General features: G+C 37.9%; 1 protein-coding gene across 2 annotated transcripts in view; it reads left to right on the top strand.

Moving 5' to 3' along the window:
* The first annotated feature begins 506 nt into the window (after nucleotides 1-506).
* The window catches only part of grm7 (glutamate metabotropic receptor 7), a 189091-nt gene continuing 168592 nt past the window's right edge, over nucleotides 507-21005 (top strand). For both annotated transcript variants that reach the window (XM_065259835.1, XM_065259836.1), the window contains exon 1: nucleotides 507-1483. In XM_065259835.1, the coding sequence (XP_065115907.1) occupies nucleotides 1004-1483 (480 nt within the window). In that variant the 5' untranslated portion in view covers nucleotides 507-1003. The remainder of the gene's footprint in view (nucleotides 1484-21005) is intronic.

Raw genomic sequence — 21005 nt, 5'->3', positions numbered from 1 at the left:
CTATTCTCTGTATCGTGATCAACCTTAATTTTAGGCAAATATCTGAGGAAAGCTGTTGAACAGGGTCGTTAACTTATAGCTTACCGTTAGTATTCCTTTCTCATTTGATCAGGATTCATCTTTGGCTATAATGACTGTATCATTCTGTAATGCGCGTCAAATGCCGGAGTGTTTTCTGTGAGAGCTGACCGGGATGAGTAACACGACATCGATCGTGCGTTGACTCATTTGACAAATCCATATTTGATTCAGGGTGGAGAGAGAGAGAGAGACAGACAGAGAGAGAGAGAGAGAGAGAGAGAGAGAGAGAGAGAGAGAGAGAGAGAGAGAGAGAGAGAGAGAGAGAGAGAGAGAGGAGGAGACACGCGGCTTGCCTCCGCGTCTCTCTCAGTTCTTGTGAGGATTTTTCCAAGCGCAAAAGATGTGATATCGCCAAACCTCGCTTTTTTCCTCTGAAATGTAATATGCAGCATCTTCTGCAGCCTGAACGAGCCTCGACGAAGGATGTTACGCATTTCTCACCTGCCGATCGATTCACTCAAACATTGCTGAACGCTATATGCGCGTCGTTGAGGAAACTTTTCGTCGCCTTTTATTTTGTTTCATCCGTTGAATTGTAAACTCCGTTGCGATGTCTTTACAGCGGCGCTGTGGCGGCGCGGATCGGCGAGGATTTACGCGTTTTAGTCGAATATCGTTGCACCGTACTGTTGTGTCTGTCGTTAAACATATCTGATTTAAGGACAACCCCTTTAATATTTTTCTTTTTAAAAGAGTGTTGGTTCTTTGTTTAGGAGAAAAAAAACCCTGTGCAGATTATCCGAGCAACAAGCGTCGCCGTACGATGCGCACATTCCCAAGGAATAACGCACCTTGCGCGGTATTTTTGGAGAAAACCTCAACATATTCTCAGATCTGTCTTACTTTGATAGGGTCTGTGACCAACTCCGTTTCGGTTTACCTATAAATACTCTGACAAGTGCCTTTATTTGCAAAGAAAACCATGGCTTGCTTTCCATGGCGAGTATTCTGGATAATTCAAGCGCTGGTGGATGTGACACTTTGCCAGGAAATTTACGCGCCTCATTCCATAAGAATCGAAGGGGACCTGACCCTAGGTGGCCTATTCCCCGTCCATGCCCGCGGGGTCTCTGGGGAACCGTGTGGAGATATCAAGAAAGAAAACGGGATACACAGATTGGAGGCGATGCTGTACGCGCTGGACCAGATTAACAGCGACGACGAGCTTTTGCCCAACATCACTCTGGGTGCCCGGGTTTTGGACACATGTTCCCGCGATACGTATGCATTGGAGCAGTCCCTTACTTTTGTTCAGGCTCTCATTCAGAAAGACACGTCGGATGTAAGGTGTACGAACGGGGAGCCCCCGGTGTTTGTCAAACCGGAGAAGGTGGTCGGAGTCATAGGGGCTTCGGCGAGTTCAGTGTCTATTATGGTTGCAAATATACTGCGACTCTTTCAGGTGAGTCAAGCGTATAGTGACTACTGGAATGCCACGAGTGTCTGAATTCTGATGTATTTCTGCATGTCGTTCAGTCACAATGCCATTTTCTACATTAGCATAGCTAAAGTGATAAGATATGCTTGCAAGACAGCATTCAGTAGTGAAATGATGACAGGAATTTGTATGTAAATGCACATAAAGGGTTTTAATCGATTATATAAGGAGAGGCTGTTAGTCCTAATCGATTATCAACCACAACTGGCTTTTCATTGGGGTTTCCTCTCTCTCTCGCTCTCTCTCTCTCTCTCTCTCTCTCTCTCTCTCTCTCTCTCTCTCTCTCTCTCTCTCTCTCCAATTTTAAAGGACTTAATTGCATTGGTGCATTACAATATAATAATAATAATAATAATTAATATTTTATTTTATAAGCATATTGTCTATTGTCTTTTCTATCATTTTCTTCTGACTGGCTTGTGAAGTGTGTGTAGTGATATGTTGAAACTGTGAAATTGCAACATTCAGACATGTAATTGGTTAATGTAAGTTGAGCCTAACTGTGCAGAACAGACCCTTGGACCAGGACATCAAAATTGTACATGCCATACAACACAGACACAAGCACGTTTATTTTTGTCACACAGTCAGCTTGGATGCTGTAGGACGTCCAAAGTGTGATGATTTTCTATATATAATGATGTGTAATGATGTGTGAAATACATCCTAATAAGGCAAAATCCGCTCATCTAATCTTATGGAAATAAAGGATGTAACCTCACTGGGTAAAACTAATACTTAAGTTTACTCTAGAAATGAGTGAAACATTTAATCTCAAAACTTATATAAACTGAACAGGTGTTGTAGTAAACTAATGAGAATATAAATAATAAACATACCCTGGCATTATTAATATGATAAAGTCTTTATGGGGGTGTAAATGATTTAGTTGCAGACAACCGAAACGTAAATGCATTCACATATGCGAGTGCACTGATAATTGCATCCCGCCCCTTGATACCGATGGCTCTGATTAACAGATACAGCAATTAAAAATGTAACATTCTGTGTAGTTCACCGTAATGATGCAAGCGAATGGAATCAGATTTATCTGAACCCTGCATCAGAGATAAACACGGCTAATGACATCCCACTGGTCCGTGTGGATAATGCAAAGCTCGTCTTCTGTTTGCATCTTCACAGTGTTTCTCTGTTTCTCATGCATGCAAATGCACAGACGGTGCAAGACATCTGAAGCTGTAAACATTATCTAAAGGAAATTCAGACTCTAGACAGTTTTTGTGGCTTAATCTTGATTACCATAGGGATACTTCAGACTTTAGACTCAACACAGATATAGTAAGGAAGTAAATAAGGAAGTTTCATAAACTTAGTGACCGCTATCCACATTTTTCATTAAAGCTCCAGTGTGAACTTTATTGAGTTAATTCTTAGCAAAAACCCATGTTTTCTTTCAAAAGTATGTGCTCATTCATGTGTAATTACTTCCACCCCACTAATCAAAGTATTCTCGTAAGTGTCGAATCTGCTATTTAAAATGCATACCGTCGAAGCGCTCTCTGGCTGAATCCATGTTGTGCCTCCATCTTTGAAATACATTCGCAGACGAGGGACATTCCTGAAATTCAAGCTCCGCCTTTCGCGCTTTCTCTCTACACTCACGCTGGCCGATAGCTGAAGCCTCCGGAGGTTGCATGTGTAGGCGGTATACGTCATCAAGACAGTCTTATTTCAGAATATTAACAATTATAAAGCTGACAATTATTCTTAGTTAATTGTAAATTGATGTAATATGCGTATGACTTGCGAATGTAATGCTCAGTTGATTTAAATAAACCAGGCTTGATGACGTATCCAGCCTGCGACCTGCGTAGCTGAATCCTTCGACTGCGACAGCTGCAAACCGTGATGAACCTGCGATCTAATGCTTTGATTTGAAAGCCTGTTGAAGACATATTCCGAGGACATTAAAACAAGTCGCCAAGGAAGGGAAACAGGGATTTTAAACGACAACGCGACAGGAAAAACATCAAGACCAAAGTCACTATTGGAGTTAGTTTTTCAAGATGGGACTCAAGGGAGACAGAAGTTGCACTTTATATCTTCTCCACAGGTAATTCAGCATATTCGTTTACATCGATACAGTCCATGTTGTAAACTTGAAGTTTTATAGTTCCTTGGCTAACTATTGCATGGTTATGCAGTTAGTGTAAACACGCATGTGGTTTAATGTGTTCGAACAGCCACAAGCCGTCTCTCCGCCCATTTATGTAATCTGAGGTACTGAGATAAATGTTTTTCATCTTTTCTGACCTCTAGCACAAACACACGGTGACACAGCCCTATTTTTAGCCTTTCATTGATAAAACGCCGCTGATCTGCGCGTCTTTCATTTCATTTTACAAGCGTGTGAAAGTTGCACGATCTTTTTTCACCAACATGAGAGAAAGCTCTTACATATACACGGACATGTAACGTTTACATAAAACATAAGCATTGGACTCTGAAATAATATTCGCGTCCATTTAAACTCCAGCTCATGATTAAATGACAGGAGAGGGACTCGTCCACAGACCATCTCCTCAGTATTCTGGAGAGAAGCGGTCGAAAATGGACAAAAAGAGACGGATTAAAACACCAAGTGTAAAGGTAATGTGTCTCTCTCGTCCACTTGTGATCTCATCGACGAAAACACATCTTAATACCAAGTTTAACGGCCTGTGATAGTATCTAAGCTACGTTTATGGTTGCTTTTTGTATGTGATTTTAAGCGGACATATCATGACAATCAGACTTTTTCCATGTTAAACATAAATCTGTGTGCTTTGATGGATCACAGACAAAGGACATTGCAAATTGTTCATTTTTTTCATTGCTTTTGCTTTGTAGCTACTGGAAGCCATGTTAACCTTGACATGACACAGCCGGGCCACCGTACGAGTTAAAACGTGTTCCGAATGGGGGGGGCTAGAAAGTAATATTCAGTTGGTTGTCTTATAGACTTTCACCGCTAGATGGGAGTAGATCTTACACAGTGGAGCTTTAAGAATAGCCTACAAGAAAAGATGTAAATATAAGTAATATGTAAATTGTTACCTAAAATTGTATGCTTTGTCTATTAATGCCCCATAGACATTAATAGATTTTAACCTACTAGACTGGATTTCACAGACAGCGTCACAAGTGCTAAATGAATTTGATTCATTGAAAAATTCACACTAACATAGCACTAATCCACCAGCTGCAGCGTATTGTTCTAAAATCAAGTTGCTACCCACAAAAATCTCCCATGACACCCATTTCATTTACAAGAGCATTATTGTTTAAAACTGTTGAAGCAAATGACACTGCACTGAAACTTATTTACCCTGCACACTGAATTTTGAGCACATCGCTTTAAAAAATACTTTTTAGCATGTTTTTTTTTTTGGTAAAATATTAAGTAGATATAACTGCAAACTGGAGATCTCCAAATGGGGCCTGCACTCCAAAGTGGGTGGGTGGGGTTAGGTTTGGGCTCTTATGGTAAGAACCATGCCCCCTTTTGGAGTTTCCCAATTCCACCCCTATTTAGAGATCTCCAGTTACACCCTTCCCTAATATGGACAGATCCAATTGTTGGTTTAAGCTAACTTAAAAAATGTGCATGCTTAAAACATTACATTCCTGCATATCATAAATGCAGCACAAATGTACTAGTTGCTTATGATAATGTTGATGAGTTGAATGCACTCAGATAAGACTGCAATATTTATGCCACTTTGCTTGACTTGAGTTTAAGGAAGATGCACACAGCTAATGGCCAGAGCGAAGTGCTTTCAACAGACCTCACGGATTGGTTTATAAAGGCTGACTTTCTCTTCTAGATGGACTACTTAGAAAGTATTTGGTACACGTGGGATTTTAACACCGGCCAGGATGTCACAGATTTTCAGTTGTAAGCATTATGAAAGTAAATGTAAGGCAAGTTGTGCCCGACTGGCCACCTGCAGTCATTCACGAGGGCTGATTGTTATTTCCCCATGGCCTCACACTTGCTCCAGGTTTTAGACCTGTTTTTATTTGCGGTAGGGCTGGGATTACTGAGGGCATCCCTGTTGGCCCGGAGCGTTGTCGAAATGTGATGAGCACCGGCTTGAGGAGGGTTGAAAGTGTTGAGGGCGATGCACTCTGACACAATTCATGAGGCATCGCAGGTTTTAGATTCCATCTCAACACATTTTGACTCAAAATACTTTTGACGCCACAGGCCCTGAATTTAATTCAGCTATGGCAGAAGTCGTGATACACCATTACTGTAGAGATTATGATTTGATTTTTATAGAACGAAGAGGAAAGGGAACTGCAGATGTTGCAGTCGTGCAAATTTTTATCCAAGTGGGTTCTCTCTCAGGACCTGCGAAGTTTTTGACTCTGGTGTGTGTTTGTGTTAGAGAGGTGGGAGACAACCACATAACTGATGATGATTGGCTTCATTTCCATCATTAGCCAACCAGAGGCAGAGTGTTGCTTGTGTTTGTTCACACAAATGCATGGTCAGTCCATGCAGTGTTGCCAACTCGATGACTTTCTCGCTAGATTTAGCAACTTTCTACACCCCTTTCGTGACTTATTTCAAAAAAGTGACCTGGACAAATCTAGCGACTTTGTGGTGTGGTTGGAGACTTTTGGAAACTGACGTGAAAGCATGAATCGTACCAAAGCACTAACAGGCAGCCCGATCCTTGGTAATTAGTTACTTTTATAATGATGTAAAACAGTTATTAACTCAGTTATTATTTGTGATAAGTAACTATAACTGCATGCCCAACACTGGGTACCATATAAAAATAGTCCTTCATAATCCATTGCAACCTCGCATTCTTGCTAAGGCATGGTAGATAACTTTTCACAATTATAAATGACAGTAAAATAAGATCTTACCCAGCCCTACATTTTCTCTTTAAATACTCTGTTTAGTTCAGAAACACTTTACAGGCAGAAGAAAGTTGATAAATGAGGAGCTCAGATACAAAAGCTACTAAACGCCACTTCTGTCAAAAATGAGATAATTAAATTGACCGAATGCTTTCAACACGCATTATACGTTCATCAAATACTTTCTTTTTGGCCATTCGGAAATATCGCTTTGCTGATCCGTTCAATGTATTCTGCCCACAAATTCCTTTTATTTAGCAAAGTCCTCTAACTGCATGGAAGAAGAGTTAAATGAACTGTGTTCAAGAGGTTTTTTACCTGGTTAAAGGAGGTTTACTGAATATATTAGGATATTATCCAATTATTAGGATATTAACCCAAGCCAGAGAGTAGAGATTTTTGCATGCATTTAGGGGGTTTTGCAGCGAAAGACAAATTTGTCAAAATGTTTAAAATTGAAGTGACATTTGTGAAAATAAGGCATTTTAATTACTCACTTATAACCTTTGTACATTTTCAAGAAAACATGTCAGGCGCACTTAGAGGGTTTTGCATCTGAGCTCTTCATATATTGACGTTGGGAAACAAGTTTTTTAGTTCCTCAATCGAATGCCGAAACATTAATGTTTTGCTATTGAAATGATAAATAAAAAGACTCTTAAACAGGACAATTCTTGTCATCATGATTCAGTAAGTGACTATTGATTTCTCTGACGTCTTACCCAGGAGCTTTGCTGCTTTGAGCTCTAGTAAATACAGTATATGTTTGCTATCACTCATTCTGAGGCCACCAACATGAAAGTGACAACAGCTACAGTGACAGAAGTCTAAAAATATCGGTGTTGTGGGATTCATTTCTCACCGAAGCAGTAACCCACAAACCCAGGATTTCTACGGCACAGATTTTTTAAGAAGTAGGCATGAAATGTGGCCTTCCCCCTCTGTTACTGTAATTATTATTAGTGCTGTTTGCTAAAGTAAGCATTACTGTTATGGTTAAAACTACATTCTCAAGCCCAATCCTAAATCTTATCCTCCACATTTGTACTGAGGACTTGCATTATATCTCAAATTTAAGAGTGGTATATTACTCTTCTCAGTAATCGGATTTTCGAATTATAGGATATAGGACCTGTTGAATTATACCAAGGGTGATAAACTTACTTTAAAGGACCTGAGTCATTTCTAAGGAGGAGATTATCACAGAGATTTAGGGATGGGCTCTTTGGATTTGGGTCATTAAGCAACCTGCTAGAAACCATCAATAACACCCTATCTTAATGCGGTTGGTTTTATACTCGTACATTCTTCAGAAAATGTAAAGTCTAGTATGTTTATCTTTTATATAGGCTTATTTTAGATACTATTTTCAACCTTTAACAAAAATAACCAAGCTTTCCTTGGCGTACCTTGTAAATATCATAGTACATTTACAGTCTATAATAAACATTCAGCACCATTGTACAAAAGTATTACCATCTGATACCACTACTAAAGCATAGCACAGTCTCAATTTCAACAGATATATAATTTTCATATTCCACAAACTGCTCTATGTTTATATTAAAATATAATGCACAAGAAGATTATATGAATTGGATGATGAACAGATACCAATCTATAAACACACAAAGCCCATAGTATTATGAAGTTCATGCCACCTACCAATCACTTTCATGATGGAGGTGCCAGGGCGAGCAGATGCTGGCATGATGGCAAGAGTTGATGGACCACTTCTCTCACCTGGAGGTTATTTTGCTCGGGTAACATCTCTGCACCATTTTTTATCAGCCCCTTAACATCTTTTGGATCCTGATTGGCTAGTCCAGCTCTTGGGGTTGGCCTGTTTTCAGTGCGAGAGATCCCAGCTTATTTATCAGTATTGCTCGCATGTGTACACTCACGCCTGCCAAAAACCCGATCACATCAATGCCAAAGCGTAACTTTTGGTTACGTAACATTACATTTTGGTCTGTCGGGAAATTTATGTTGGAAGAATCTTGTTGTAGATCAGGTGGGTTCAATGGGCTTGATAAATGGTACAGATTATGTTTTGGCTGAAGTTACGAGGATGGTACCTGGAAACGGGTCCAAATGAGAACAAACGCTCCATTACTCTCGGTGGGCCTCGCTCATTTCAGTATTCATGAATTTATTCTTGCATACATTTGTTGCATTGAATTAAATGTGACAATTTATGAAACTTTTTGTGAAAGACAAATCTTGGTACACCCTTCTACCGCATATCCTATAGGTATGGTTTAAATAAGCATCATCATTTAAGTCCAAACTTGCTAATCATTATTTAGCACTAATGCCAGTCAAGAAAGAGCTTTACATTTTCCCAAGCGCTCTCTCTTATCTCCCGTTCAATGCCTGCCTGTGAAGTCGCTCAGCGTGAAGTCTAGAAAAATCCTCAGTTGATGTCATAAAGCCCGACTGTCATTGGCTCATCTCAGAGCTCTTTAAAAGAGAGAGTCCCGCTGGGCAGACTGCCATAAATCATTACGAGCGCAGATCTTTTTTCTCATCTAGGAAGCGTCAATGATATACATAGCAGTAATTAATGAAATAATTTCTTCTCTCCAATCAATAGATACCCGGGCTCCCCGCAGACACGGCTGACATTTATCACATCCAGTGCAACTGATTAATTTGTGTTGCTATTACCTCAACATGAGAAGGAATCATTTGTTTGAATGATCTATTCCTGCATACTAAACCCAACATACTTGAAGGCTGGTGCTTATTAAACGGAGACCACTTCAAACTGTCGCCTCTGAATGTTTCAGGAGGAGTAGATATTGTTAGCATAAGATGCTGTGTGTTTCAGTGAGGTTTTTGTTTATTGTTATTACACGGCTCTCTGGAATGCTTGATTCTGATTGGTCAGTTGAGACATTTGCAGGTTCGTTCTTTTCGAATAATAACCGCTACAAAATAATAACGCATAGCCGGTACTACTTTTACGAGTAAGATCGCTCCGCGCCAATAAAGATCAATACAGATTACTGTCTGTTTGGCGCCATCTTGTGACAAACACTGGACAACCACGACAAGACACAGAGAGCTTACTGAGACTGAACTTGACAAAATAGAGCATGACAGCTACGAAGCCAACACACAAAAAAATACAGAATGGGCATTAAAACTTCTCAAAGACTGGCTAAAAGAGAAAAAAATGGAGACAGACAAGTATGAAGCAGAGGATCTTAATAAGGTATTACGATCATTTTATGCATCTGTGCAAAGTTTCGCGGAAGGATAAAAATGTTAATTTAAAACAAATATGCCAATAAAATGTTTCAAATTCATATTCATGTCCAGTTTTTTTTCTTATGTGACAAGTAGCCGTGTAATAAGCGGGATAATGTAGAGTCAGCCGGTAGTTATCGGGAAATAAGCCCCTTCAGTGTGATACAAGACCCTCCGCTTCGCGTCCGGTCCTGATCACACTGTCGGGGCTTATTTCCCGATAACTACCGGCTGCCTCTACATTATCCCTTACTTAAGTGCCAAACATTGGTTTAGTTTTAAACAAACAGTGTGACATAAGCTGAAACGAGCAGCAAGGGCATTACGACGACGTTGGGTCATCAATTTACATAAGTTTCAGAGGTAAAGGTTTCAGAGGTTAGCAGAGTTATCGGCAGATGAACTCATAAAAAAGATCTTGCTTCACAAAGGCAGAGAGTCAGATCTAAGGCTTTGGATCTGTAGTTTGTACAGTTGGGAGAATCCTGCTCTGAGGTGAAGGGTGGAATTATATAAAATGATGAGGATTAAAGGTGCAGTGTGTAATTTTTAGAAGGATTCCCTTGACAGAAAGGCAAAATAATTTATAAAACTATATTATCAGTGGTGTATAAAGACCTTTCATAATGAACCGTCATGTGTTTATTACCTTACAATGAGACGTTTTTATCTACATACGCCGAGGGTCCCCTTACATGGAAGTCGACATTTTGTGCCGCCATGTTTCTACCGAAGCCTTTAAGGGACAAACTGTAGGACAAAGTTGTGTCCGATGATGACGTGATTGTCCGGTGGCACCAACCGTAGCTTTGCAAAAGCGAGGGGTGAGCGGTGGACTGAGCCTTTAGTTGCAATTCGCAACCTCACCACTAGATGCTGCTAAAATGTACACACTGCACCTTTAAACCCTTTAACTTGGATTGAGACGGACGGTGTTGCAGTCACGAAGGTCTGTAATACTCGGATAAAGCTGTCTGGTAGCATTCTTCTGTGCTTGCTGCTGTCTTTGGTTATGGCCACTCAAGTTGTGACAGTTTTTCAGCCAATAATCAAAATGAAGCCACAATGACAACACTGATTGGCTAATGGCACCACAAGAGACTGGATCCAGTCAATCCAAAGCACTTTACTTAGGTCAGCATTGCTGTGTATAAACAAACTGTGTTTAATGCCTTAATACTTCAGTCCTTATGATTCTTTTTTTTCCCAAGTGTTATTCGGACGAAGATACGTGAGAGATGCGTGATACTCTTTCAGGTGTACCTGAGCCTATCACTTCAGCTTTAAGGATTTTCTTGGATCAGTAAGTTTCATTTGATTTCCTCATGATCTTGTCAGGTGGTGGAAGGAGATGCATGGAGAGTCGCCCATCTGTGCAATGACAGATACTCACTTGAAGGCATCCTTAAGGGACCTGGTTTGCATGGTTTCACACAAGCTTACTGCCAGTATGTCAACTCACTTAAGTAATGAGAAAATACCTCTGCTTACAACAGCATTCATGTTTGTTTCAGACTGATCTAACAGGATTTTGTGTTTTACAAGGTTGGTTAAAGGGTTAGTTCACTCCAGAAAGAAAATTTTTATCTTAACCTCTTGACGCGCACTTATTTGTGGGCGGGATGACGTCAGTTTTTTTTACCATGCTAACAATATCTATATAGCCTACTCTTTACAAACATTAATAATATTAACATTACTATACATAGTTTAAAAGGTCTACGGGTAAAGCATCGGTGTATGGTCTCTGTTTTGAGATAAAGATGCTCTAGCATCATAAATGTAGTATTTTGTGACAGAAGTCCAGATGACAACATGCAAAATATAAACGGGACGTCTTACCTTTGTGTTGATATAACAATCGCGAAACGAATCCAGTCTGTTTCAGATGTGTGAATAACCCATGAAAACAGTTTAATAGAATACATCCAGTGACCATTTTTGATATATTTTTAAAACCGTACATATATTTTGATATTTTTGATGAAAACAATCGATGTGCTATCAAATCACTTGTAGTCTGCTCGTAAATGCACAGAGAATGAAAACAAATTGTTAAATAAAGTTGTTATTTGTGCACAAAGATGTTCACTTCATAATATTCTGATTGAACCACTGATTGCACATGGACTTTTTTGGCAATTTCTTTTATTATTTTCAGGGCTTGAAAAGCATCGGTTCAATAGAAGTCTATGGGACGGTCACAAGCCTCCATTTTTTATAATATTTTTTTTTTAAATCTGTTCCGAAGTACTTACGGGTTTGGAAATAGACGGGGGTAAGTGATTTATGATAAAAATTTAATTCTGGAGTGAATTAACCCTTTATTAGCCTGAAGCCGAAGAAAAATCACTTACAGGAAGATTTTAGCTTTATTTTATTTCTTGCCTTCCTGTATAAGTGCATTTACAGTACAGTGAGTGCTTTTAGGATTTTTTGCAATCTTGAGAGACAAGCTAAATGAATGGATTAAAGTGATCCTCTTTACTTCATTGGTGCATAATTCTGGTATTACTGTATCTGTGTCATCTTCGTTAAATGTTACATTTACATTTCTACAATGTCTTTCAACAACTCACATTCAGGTCTGGCCTCATGCTGATATTTCACAGCCACTTTTTATGACCCAGTCAATTCCCATTGGGGGAAATATGCCAAATTCGTAAAATGAAATTGCCTTTGAATGCCAGTTAGGGCTGACTTTTGAACTGAGAATTAAACGGAAATAGATGTTTTTGGCCATTTACTGTAAATTTAACACAGAGGACCTGCTGCTGGTTTCGTCTATAAAAAGAAAACCTGACAGATGAGCTGAAGTTTAATTACGTGACTGCGGCATGATCCGTTTTGGCAGAAGAGAAGTGAGGGTTGGCCGCCGCTTTAAAAGGGTTCTAATTATGTCCCACATTTAGATGAAAAGCTAGTAAATTAAGCCCTGTCAAAAGTAAAGTCACAATTATAAACAAATAGATTAGCCTGTCACAAGGACGGTCATAAACACTACTGAATAAACCCATCACATTTTCATCAGGAAATTTGTAAGCAGAAGAGGTGTACTAAGTTTTGTTTTAAAGGGGCCATGGCACAAGACTTTTTTAAGATGTCAAATAAATCTTTGGTGTCCCCAGAGTACTTATGTGAAGTTTTAGCTCAAAATACCATATAAATAATTTATTATAGCATGTTAAAATTGACTTTAGGTGTGTGCAGAAATGTGCCTCTTTGGGTGTGTCCTTTAAAATGCAAATGAGCTGATGAAATTCAAACACTGATCACAATGATGGTGGTTTGTTGCAATTAAAACTCAGTTGTGCTTTTCTCTGCAGTAAATGGCAGTGCTGTGGTTGGATAGTGCAGATTAAGGGGTGGTATTATTATAATAAGAGCTCCTTATGACATCATAAGGAGAGCCAAATTTCAACGACCTATTTTTTCATATGCTTGTAGAGAATGGTTTACCAAAACTAAGTTACTAGGTTGATATTTTTCACATTTTCTAGGTTGATTGAAGCACTGGGGACCCAATTATAGCACTTAAACATGGAAAAAGTCAGATTTTTATGCCATGGCCCCTTTAAGAAAGAAATTCACATAGGGCATCTCTTACCTCATGAAGATTTAATTATTTGTTTACATTTACCTTTGACTTGTGGGGTGAGCTCTTAGAAAAAGCAGCATCATAAACACAAAATATTTTTAAATGCAATTAAACATTTTAGATCACTATTGCATGCATGCATGCATGCAAACCGTTCCCCTTGAAAGATTTTGAAAAGGTTCCTGAAGCCAATCTAATACCAGATTGATTTCATTCATGCATTTAATGCAAGATACAGCATGTTTGAATGCACCACTCTTAAAATTTTACCCAAAGACCTTCAGTCTTTTAATTTAATTTAATTGGTGATAAAAATGGTAAATGTTCTGTATCTTATAACGCTCTGTGACATTTATGGTGGAAACTGTGTTTTCTGGTTATGTATTTTACATGTATCTGCAGATATGTCATATCCTTTCCTGGCAGAAGTGAACATTTGGCTCAACTGAATAGTTATCTTATGGTTTGAGAGGCCCTTTATGGCAATTTATATTTAAATCCAATCAAATCTTTAAGGTTAACAACAGAGAGTGAGATGGGTGTAATTTAGCTTTACGGCCCCACAGGAAATATGGTGAAAGTTTTCAGCAAATATCATTAAAAGCTGGGTGTTTAAATGGGCTTTCAGAGGATCATTTGATTTACATCCTTTAATTCTTACAGAAACGCAGGATATTTCTCTTTGCTTGATAGGATTTTTTATTTTTTTTAGTGCTCTTGGGTCCACTGTAATGTAGGAGAAGTGCTGAGATTACTTTCTAGTTTTTGTTGTAAATCATATTGACTTTTCTAGACAATGGCCATATAAGTTTAATAATTCATGCGTTACACTCTCAGAAAAAATCTACAAATGTTGCCACTGGGGCGGTACCTTTCCAATAGTACACCTATTACCCAAAAGTTATGTATTTGTACCTCAAAGGTACATATCTACTAGGGGTGTAACGGTTCAAATTACTCACGGTTCGATGCGTGTCACGGTTTTAGTGTTATTGTATTCTGTAGAAGAAAGAAAGTCATATAGGTTTGGATTGACATAAGAAAGAAGAATAAATGGTGAAATAATTTTCATGTTTGGTTGAACTATCCCTTTAAGTGCAAAAATAGTTATTATATTGTATGAAATTGTCTCACAGTCAATTTAATAATGGAAATCAGATGTGAAGTTGATCTAAAGCCCTCTCTATATCAATCCACTACAGACTGTGGCAGAATGCATGAAATCTGTCTCATCTTATATACCTGATTGACAGATTTCAGAGGTGGGAAAAGTGTGTGGGAATTGAAGAAAAAAACGAGTGAGAACGAACTCATTTGTTTGCTAGCCTTAAAGTAATACAATGTGCCATATTACAGTATGTTCACAGCTGTAAGATTTATAGACATTTGCAGTGTTCAGCGGAGAACTGACGTAGGCTTTGTATGATGAGCCTCGATCTTTACTGTCTTCATAAGCAGCTGACTTCTTAGACAGCGTGCATGCTAACTGAAATGGATTCTCATAAGTGGCCACTTTGGAGTACTCTACCTTAGTAGTGCAGTCATACAAGTAGGGCTCATCACATGAAGTGCAGAAGAGTCTTGACTCACAGTTAATTACATTCATTTGACTTAATCAATTGAGTTAAGTCACAATTAAATCGAGTTTGCAGTTGGTATGTTGCTAAGCTGATAAAGTGACACACACACACATAATCATTCACAGTGTTCACAGCGCAATGCATTATGGGATTGTCTTAGAATTGAGCCAGAAGGAAATACTGTATATTAGAAAGCAGAATAATCATGAATATTTTTAATTTCGGTTTTAAGCCATAATTTCTAAAATTATCAAATGCATGGAATTTTAGATGAAATGCAAAATGTGGATACATTGAGAAAATAAATATTACAATAACAGTAGTAATAATGTCAATAAGTCCATCATTTTTATATTTAAAAATAAAATAAAAAATAAAAATAAATAAATAAAAGGTTGGTATGTTATTTCAAACAAAATGTAAATTCTTTATAAATTAAGAAAATAAATATTACCTTTAACAAACGTATTGATGTCAATAAGTCCATCATTTTTATATTAAAAATAAATAAATAAACAAATAAATAAATAATTAAAAGGTTGGTATGGTATTTTAGACAAAATGTAAAGTCAATCATTTTTTATATTTAAAAAAAAATAAAAGGTTGGTATGTTATTTCAGACAAAATGTAAATTCTTTATGAATTAAGAAAATATATATAACCTTTAACAATAGTATTAATGTCAACAAGTCCATAATTTTTAATATTAAAAATAAATACATAAACAAACAAACAAATAAGTAAATAAAAGGTTGGTATGGTATTTTAGACAAAATGTAAACTCTTTATAAATTAGGAAAATAAATATTACCTTTAACAATAGTATTAATGTCAATAATTCCATACATTTTTATATTTAAAATAAAAATAAAGGGTTGGTATGGTATTTTAGACAAAAAATTAATTCTTTATAAATTAAGAAAATAAATATTACCATTAACAATAGTATTCATGTCAATAAGTCCATTATTTTCATATTTAATATAAAATAAAAAATGAAAAGGTTGGTATGTTATTTCAGACAAAATGTATTTTTTTTTATAAATTAAGACAACAAATATTACCTAGTATTAATGTCATTAAGGACATCATCTCTAATAGTTAGTATTTTAACTGTAAATTAAATTAAAAAGTACATAAAGCATATAAATAAGATAAAAAATATAATAATAGCAATATTTTTCAGATAATAGCCATTTTTTGGGGTCTTCCCTTTTCACATCTTGACAATCAAAAAGGAAAGTTGTCTTAATATAGGTCTTAATTCCCAATTCAATCATTGCATTTGGTGCCAATTTGGTCCCAAGGTAGGATTTCCAAACTGCCTGTGCATTTGCATATCTCTGCGCACAAGACGCTTTGTAAAAAATGCTTAGCTATCTGTCATTGTGTATGTCAAGTAAATCACCCTGTTCCCTGCTAAAAATAGACACCGCTATATTTTGCAGAAGCAAGTCTGGTGCATGAACTTGGGAAGAACTGTGTGAAACTATTCCTCCAGGAATCATACAGTCAGAGAAGGCTACCATTATTGTTTCATTGAATTGTATGGCACTTTGAGGTCATTTGCTATGTAACGCATATCTGTTCTTCCCTTCGCAATCCATTCCACCCTTTTCCATCCACAAAAGTATTACTCAGGTCATAACCTAATCTACAGTAGCACCTTGTCTGAAACAATTGACATTGTTGTTTGTTCATCACCATCGGCTCAGTAGGTCGGTACCACTAAACGGTCTCAAGCGTAGCCTGGGGAAGCAGTTACGTTGGCACTAAGTCTGACATAAACGTCCGACGGCGAAGAAGCCAAGTGGAAATCCTAGATGTGAGTGGTCGAGCCGGTACCAGCAGAGAAGCTTTGCTGTAGGTGTTTTGGATAAAGGTTCAGATGATATGGGAAATTGGAATAGGCACCTTGAGTTGGCAGTTTGGCCGAGCTTTGGAGAACATTGTTGTCGGCCCAAACGGGCCCTCAAGGGTCAACACAGCATGTCGCTTGCAATTCAGTCGGAGTTTCCTGCAGCATATTGTGGCGTTTCAGCTAACCGTTGAGGACAGCATTTGTGTGCGAGGCATTGAATGAATTGAAAAACTGTGAATGGAATAAAACTTGCATTAAAGACCGCTTACAAACCATTGAATTTGGTGTAAAACACCGTCAGCGTCTTTCCTCTTGCTTTTGTAAATGACAAAATCTGGGGCAGGACTAATTTTATACTTCTTGAATTAAGTGGAGCATAAATGTAGCTGAATATAGACCAATCACATGGGATTTACAGCTCCAAAGTCCCCGTGAGCAAAAATGGCACCATCCGGATCATTTATACCCAAGGCTGTTGATGCTTTAATGATTCATTTAGGCCTCCGTTGTGAAATTCATGAAAAGAGATGTGCACCGATGAGCCTTCTCAATAAAACCAGGAAAGGGTAAATAGGATCAATTTTAATCCCATTCTGAAGAGGTTAGCTCATAGGTTTTTGACTCATTTTTGCAGGGGTTGTCTGTATTGTTTTTGCTTGACTGGTTTAAATAGCCTCTTGTCAGTGACTGTAAACGCTACGGCAGTACGCCAGCAGCTGAAATTAAAACCTCATGGATTCAGTAACCCGTGATAAAATGGGTCAGTTATAAATATAACTATTGCAACAGTTTTAGCAGTGTCTATAGTGGTTAAATATTGCTGCTAATTTTATCAGATTACACGTAAGTCCTCATGATTGACAATTCAGTAAATTAGTGTAAAATCCAAGTACTGTTGATATAGCCACCAGTTAGCGTCGGCCCTCTTGACCAATGCTTCAGGAAAAAAGGCCGTCAATCCTCCTTTCCCTTTTTAACTTGTGCAAGAGAACGGCTCCAGTGGTTCCTCTTGACCCGGGCTGGTCGGGATGCTTGACCGGGCGTGTGATTGGTCGGTGTCTTGGGGAGTTTATCTCAGGGCTAATGATGAGAAGCTCTTTTGAAATCATCTACATGACGTCGGGGCATACAGAGAGCTGCTGGTAAAGGCTAATGACTGGAGGTTCGGCTAGGAGATACTGTGATGGGAATCTCCCTCGTTTTAGAGGAAATTCTGAAGCATCATAGAGATGCATGCGCTACTAATGCCTTAGTGCTTGGAGAGATAATGTACGCTGTAGGGTGAATTCACCAAGCATGAAGAAATCTAATGGTATTGTTTACTGTATGCTCATGCACTGTCTGTGTTGTTTAGCAGCTGATTCACTCAAAGTAGTATAAAAATCAGATTTGCATTCTTTAAAATTACTTTTTTGTTTTCACTGCTGGTTCTAAGTGCTAGGTTGTGGAGGATGCAGCAGTTTGATATACTTCAAAAAATGGTCCCAAGCTGTCACTGGGGCTTTAAAAGGTACTACTTTGTACCATTTAGGTTTTACCTATATGTACCTTTGAGATACCTATGAGCTATGTACCACCCCAGTGAAAGCTATAGGGACCATTTTTGGGCCATTTGTTTTTGAGAGTGTACAGCATTACTACACCATAGTAGTTAACATAGTAACAGTACATTTATACAGTGTGGATTCCAACATTCAGTATTTTAGCAGCAAAAATGTGATTTATCGGCATAGACATAATGACACAATGCTAGTTTTTGGGTCGTGTTCAAATCAATAATGCAATATATTTGATAAAAAACATACTATTCTGTCTTAATGAGAGCTCTCGGGGGAGAGAGGCACAGTTTTGGTATTTTTTTGACAGCACAGTTGGGTAGCAAGGCATTTCAGCTGCGCTGTTAATCTGCTGCCCGAGACTCATGGCAGTTGTGCTGGAAGATGTTACCATGGTAATATTGTACCTAGGGAAGTGGGGAACTCTTGCAACGATTGTAGGATGCCACATCATTAATCACAGACAGATTCAAATTGGGTTTTACAGTATGCACACCTGGACCACATTTCTTTATTGTTGCAAAACAATCTGACGGTTCAAGTTTATAGTTTTCAGACGTTACGGTCCAGCTTTACGTTTCCTTCTCTTTGTTGATGTGAATCTGTATAGGGGTATGAAAAGTAGAATCGCGTTTATGGTCATATAATTTGAATACACAATGTGTTTTAGGAGGTTTGAAAGGATTTAATATTGGCAACTATTTTGTCTCTGTGTGTCTCTTTCGGTGAGGTTGTTAGGTGGCATGCACACCAAAACATTTAAATGCGACTGAAACGCCTGTAGGATGTCAAATGCCAGCTTTTTATTCAGTTGAGCACCAGCTTTCTTCAGCCGAGCGCTTTGCTAGCTGTGACACTTGAGCTGTGAGCCGGTTGGTTGTTGTCATATTTGTCCCCTCCCCTCCTCCACTGTGATTGAAAAAAACGCAGAGCGCCGACTTTCAGCGCAGAAAAAATTCGCTAGCTGCTGGCTGTTTTGAAAACGCTGTGCTTCTATTGAAAACAAACATGCGCCGGCAACATACAGTAAGTGCTGCCTTTTGTTGCATAAGCGTCATCTGAAGTTTTTAAGGCGGAGTAATGAATCGTGTATTTAGTAGAAGATCGGATTGATATCCATTTTGCCAAGATGCATTTATGTGCCCGAATCTAAATGGAAAACTTTTAACTAATCATGAAGTGACCAGGTGTAAAAAGGCCCATAAACGATGTGTTCGTCCACTGCAGTAACTGATGATGTGAACTCAACTGCTTCGCTCTCATTGGTAGTCACGCTCATTGTTTGCATAAAGCAAAACTTTTCTCAACTTTGTTGAGTCTCTGGACAATCCCCATCCCGTCGCCAATGGTCACTGTTGCTCGTGAATTTGAAGCATTGATGCATTTTTATGAGATGAAGAATTAAAAATTCTTATGTGTGATTGTGAGCACAATTCTGAGAATCTGCTGTATTTTTGTTTGGTATTAAAAATATATTAATGAGATACAGTGGGACCTTAATGAAATAATGCATCACTATTATTAGAGGGGTTTTTATTCATTGTTTACTCAAAAACCTTACTCAAAAATCTGAGAATGACTTTATTTATGTAATGCTTTATTGACGAGAATAATTTCCTTTTTTAATACATGTTAAAGTTTATAAAAGCCATATTCAATATTTTGTAAAATTTATGCATGGTTCCCAGAAAGCAATCTTGCATGTAAAAGATGTCAAAATAGCTGTCCAAACACAGCCCAGACGTCTAGGCTAAATCTGGGCTGTCAGTAAAATTTTTATAGACGTCTAACCATACCGCAAAAAGAAATGAAATAAATAAAATAAATAAATAAATGAAACCAAACAGCTTGTAATCACGGTTGACTTTGCTTACATGATGGAATATCAGACATTGTTATGGTTTTTAACAGCAACCAAATTCAAGTTTATTTTGGCTGGAAATATATCATGCATTGAATGATATATAGGCTATACATAGTTATAGAGTTAACCTAGATGGTGAAATATAACAACTATTGATTGTTGGGTTTTACTCTTTACTCTAACTAATTGTATTTTTAGTGAGAATAAATCTATATTTTACAGTTTTAGATTGGGTGTTTACTGCTTAAATGTGTTTTCATAATTCAGACTTGTGGAGACAAAAGTCAAAGAATTGAAATTAAAAGTATGTAGCTAAGAATGTGGATAACGTAGCCCAAATATCCAGGATGAGAGCTATCATATTGTGTGACCGAGCCAAGACAAAGTCAAGATTATGTGTTAAACTGTCGAGCAGACACAGATGGGATTACTGGGGTCTAAAAAGCTTCACTGTTAAGTCCTCATTTGGTTTCATTTAATGCCATTGCTTTCTCACATAAAGAAACGAGATATTAAGATCTCATTAGTGATTTTTTCCTTCCGTTCTTTTTTTCATGCTTCATTATGAATGTGAAAATCAATAATGTAGCGAAACAAGTTCATTCTTAACAGAGACTCATTTTATCTATTTAGGGAAGGATGTTAAATTGCCCGACATGGACCTCTCATTCATTCTTTTGGTGTAGGCTTGTCACGTTTGTTTAGCCAACAAATAAATGCATCACACGTCTCAGCTATGTTTGTCCCGTCTATGTCCTTCACCATCTGACTGAAATGCGTGTTCAACTGTCAGGCTATTGTTTACAAACAGGTGTCACCATCTTTGTTTTATTAATGTATTCAGAGTTTCAGGGTTTTGTCCCTTTTGTATTGTGCTCCTGAGGGTGGTCTAT

This window comes from Paramisgurnus dabryanus, chromosome 24 (genome assembly GCF_030506205.2).
Source record: "Paramisgurnus dabryanus chromosome 24, PD_genome_1.1, whole genome shotgun sequence".
Classification (NCBI taxonomy): domain Eukaryota; kingdom Metazoa; phylum Chordata; class Actinopteri; order Cypriniformes; family Cobitidae; genus Paramisgurnus; species Paramisgurnus dabryanus.
The sequence above is the reverse complement of the archived record's forward strand: the minus strand, read 5'-3'. Positions and strand labels throughout refer to the sequence as shown.